Below are 3,847 nucleotides of genomic sequence, written 5' to 3' on the forward strand. Positions count from 1 at the left end.
TATGTGCCTTTGTCTGATTGCAGGTAAGAATGGGTCGATATGTCTCTAATTCATCCCAATGGCCTTTAAGTTTTGTAAAATAAGTCGAGATTGTCATGGAGCCTTGTGAGAGAGATGCGATGGACTTCTAAATTTGATAGATTGTTGGTGCATTCTTCTGTGAAAATTGATCTTTGAAATCTTCTCACACCTTTTGGGCGCTTTTGTCATGAACAACTCTTTTAGATAAATCAGATTCAACTGATTGAGCAAGCCATGATAAAATCATAGTGTTGCATTGACTCCAGAAAGCATATCTTTTGGTTGGTCTATTGATGAGGGGGGCTGAATGGAGCCATTGATGAAGCCAATTTTGTTCTTGGCTGTGAAAGCATGGATCACAGATTTACTCCAAGATGGATAATTGGGTCCATTTAATTTTTTCGAAACGATCATATGACAGGGGTTGTCTGAATGATGAACATAGTATGGACCTGATGAATCCATGTCGATATTGTTATTGGTTTGATTATTTTGTGGTGGTTGAACTAATGTGTTTGACATGATGTTTGGAAATGATGATGGTTGAAAATGTAGGCAATCAAGCACTAGAACCTTATGCTTTGCATACCATGTTAAAATGATTGAATATTGTAAAGGCTGTGAAATTGGCAGATTGAATAATTTCGTATATTTCATTTAAGTATATTGTACAGTATATACATCACTAAGTCAACTAAGGTCATCTCCAACTGATCCGACCAAATGGCCATAGGGCTAAAAATAGCTTGGAATAACACGAAAACCGTCTCCAACCAAGTATTAGGCCAAAGGGCTTGGGGGCCCCATCAACCAAAACCCCAAATCAGGCCAGGGGACTAGCCATTTCCAACCTCTAGCCTAGCCCTCCAGCGTTAGAATGTCAAGCTTCATTTTGTGGCAGGTGCAAGAATACCACATTTTCTTCGTTATTGTGGCAAGTGGCACTCAAAATATATCCAAAAACTTTTATTTTAATATGATTGTTTAATTTAATTAATCATATTAATTCAATTAAAATAATAAATTATTGATTAACCATATTAATTCAATTAAAATAATAAATTATTCATTGAAGGGGTTATGTTTGGCTTATGGCCATTTGGCCCCTTTGGTTGGAGATGCAGTTTTTTGTCAAATGACTATATTTGGCCTATGGCTCTTTAGCCCACTCGGTTGAAGATTGTATAAAATATTGTCTGACACTGTTCATTAAAATATAATTTCTTGCAGGACTATAGAGATAAACATGACCATTTGGTCCTCCTCGGTTGGAGATGACCTAATCAACCCTACATTAATGGCTAGGAATCAGTGTCCCATATTTAATGGGATTTGACTCAAACCTATCTAGGTAAATATAATACAAGATATATTACATATAATACCGTATGATATTTCCTTATATATTGTTTAGGAGAAGCAACAAAAGTTTACTCTTAACGCTAAAGCTTTTATAACCTCCTTTGCTGCCTTACATGTGGCCGCTTCATCCCTTGCCAGCTACCAAAAGAAACTTATTTACGAGAATATGTCACTGCTTTGTTTTTACTGTTAATAAAAGTTTATTAGGTGTTTTTCATTATATTAAGACCTTTTAATTTAAACCCCAAAATAAAATAGCTATCAGACAACCTTTCCCTACTGATATTGGGAAGTTTTGGAACTTGTAGATACTGAGATATGAAAGCCTCGATCGATTGACAGTCACGGCGCCGAAAGGAGAGAGCGCCATTTGAGAGTAGGAGGTAGGTTGGGTATGACGGGAGGGAGGAAACTTTCATAATATTCAAATTATCCTTCTTTCATTAAGATTTTAAAAATAAATAAAAAAAATTCACGTAGTGGGATTATAGGTGGTTACATTCATTATTTATAAATATATATTTTAATGAAAAAAACAACTATTTTTAATTAAGTAAACAAAAAACAACAAAATTTGTTTTGTAAATTACGTTATTGCTCTTAACTCTTTTATTATGATAGAAGACTAAATAATTTTTTTACTCTTTTTTAGTTGACAAAGAAAATCCTATTGATATGTAATTTAGATAAAACAATAATAAATAAATAAAAAGTCAACTCCACACGCATAGACGGTTGACAAGAAGCTAGTACAAAATAAAGGTAGAATAAAATGTTCAAGTTATGCATCTCGGTATAAAAGAAACATAATAATACAGCAAACTTATCTAACTTCAAATATTGTAGCATGTTAAAAAAAAAAAAAAAAAAAAAAAAAAAAAAACTACAGAAAAACAATGCAACATTTTTTAAATACAAGCTATACGAAAAGGCACTGGAACATTGATCAAGAAGTGTGCCCGGAGAAGACTGATTTTCCTATTCTCTACTCTATCGCGTACATCACAGCAACTGATCAAGAAGAACGAAAATTATTATTTGTTCCTTATTTTTAAAATTATCGGAACGGAAATTAAGAGTCCAAGTACACAATGTACTAGGAAATCGGATCATCAACGATGTCGCGATTTTCGATCTCTATTCCATCCCCATCATTTTTTTGAGGTTGATGACGACTTCATAGATTTTTTCTGGGTCTGGGATGACTTTGGCTACTGTCTTTCTCTGCATGCACCTATTAATCCAAGCTGATAACTTTGGTGTGTGGTCTTCAACCTTGAAGTTTCCAAATTTTTCGAATGCAAGGAACCAGCTCGTTATAGCGATCGTTATGATGTCAACGAAACCAAAGCTATCGCCACCGAAGAAATCTTTGTCCCCAAGAACTTTCTCTAGCTGCTTTAAGACTTCTATGAAGTCTTTTATAGCCACCTCTTGTGCTTCTCCTTTGGTCCTCCATATATTGCCTCCTGCATCGAACAGCTTCATGCATACAAGAATATCATGAAGTCAGTACATTTATACGTGCACACTATAATTAAGATCATCAAGTTTGGTCATCAAATAATATGACATTACCACTATGTTACTTGTTAAAAATAGAGAAAGTTTAGGATAAGTTCATATTTGAATGAATATAAATCTAATTTTTGTTCACCAATAGTGTGTGTGTGTGTGTGCGCGCGCGTGTGTGTATAACATCATCATGTAACTAACTGCTAGAAATAAAGAAGATTCAAAGTGGGGGTTGAATACATAAAAAATGCGGGAGTTCATTTAGTCAATAAAAAATTTGATAACAGCAAAAAAATTGATCGAGGGGAGGACTAATCAAATCTCTCAAAAGTTGAAAGTTAAAATTTGATGACAAAAAAGTACATAAAAACATACTAACCTTCTTGTCAACGTAGTCTACCCAGAACTTGGCCTGAGAACGAGCATAAGGGCACGATGGGAGCAATGGTGGGGAAGCCCAGGTCTCTTCAATGTAGCCGACGATGATGCTTGACTCACACAATGGTTTTCCTTTGTGAAGCAACACGGGCACCTTGGCGTAAACTGGGTTGGATGTGAGCAGCAGTTCACTCTTGCCTCCAAAGAGATCCTCAGCTCTTTCTTCATATTTGATGCCCTTTTCCTCCAAGGCAATCTTCACCCTCATGCAGTACGGGCTAGCCCAGCAGTCCAAGAGAACAACATCTTCTGTCGCCATCTTTATCGACTCTCTCTTGTGTATATGATTGTCTTGAGTTTGTGGTATCACACAATGAGGAAGATGTGGAGGAATTTATAGGGTGTGTGTGTTCTTAATTAATTACTTGTCAATTAGGAGATTGAATTTTCGATGTTTTTAATGCCTATCTATGAGGTGTTCTTGTTTTGCCCTTCAAAGAGAGGCTACATTCTTGTAAGTTTGTTAGTTTAATATGTTAAGTTGCGTCCGGTGTTTTCAATTTGGAGCTAA

General features: G+C 35.5%; 1 protein-coding gene across 1 annotated transcript; it reads right to left on the minus strand.

The window, feature by feature from the left end:
• Positions 1–2,520: 2,520 nt before the first annotated feature.
• Positions 2,521–3,595, minus strand: LOC137749408 (probable glutathione S-transferase). Its single transcript, XM_068489503.1, has 2 exons — positions 3,278–3,595; positions 2,521–2,865 (listed from the first exon to the last, which is right to left on the minus strand). Exons 1-2 carry the CDS (start codon positions 3,593–3,595, stop codon positions 2,521–2,523), a joined length of 663 nt encoding a protein of 220 aa, XP_068345604.1.
• Positions 3,596–3,847: the final 252 nt, after the last annotated feature.

The sequence above is a fragment of the Pyrus communis genome, chromosome 11 (assembly GCF_963583255.1).
Source record: "Pyrus communis chromosome 11, drPyrComm1.1, whole genome shotgun sequence".
Classification (NCBI taxonomy): Eukaryota; Viridiplantae; Streptophyta; class Magnoliopsida; order Rosales; family Rosaceae; genus Pyrus; species Pyrus communis.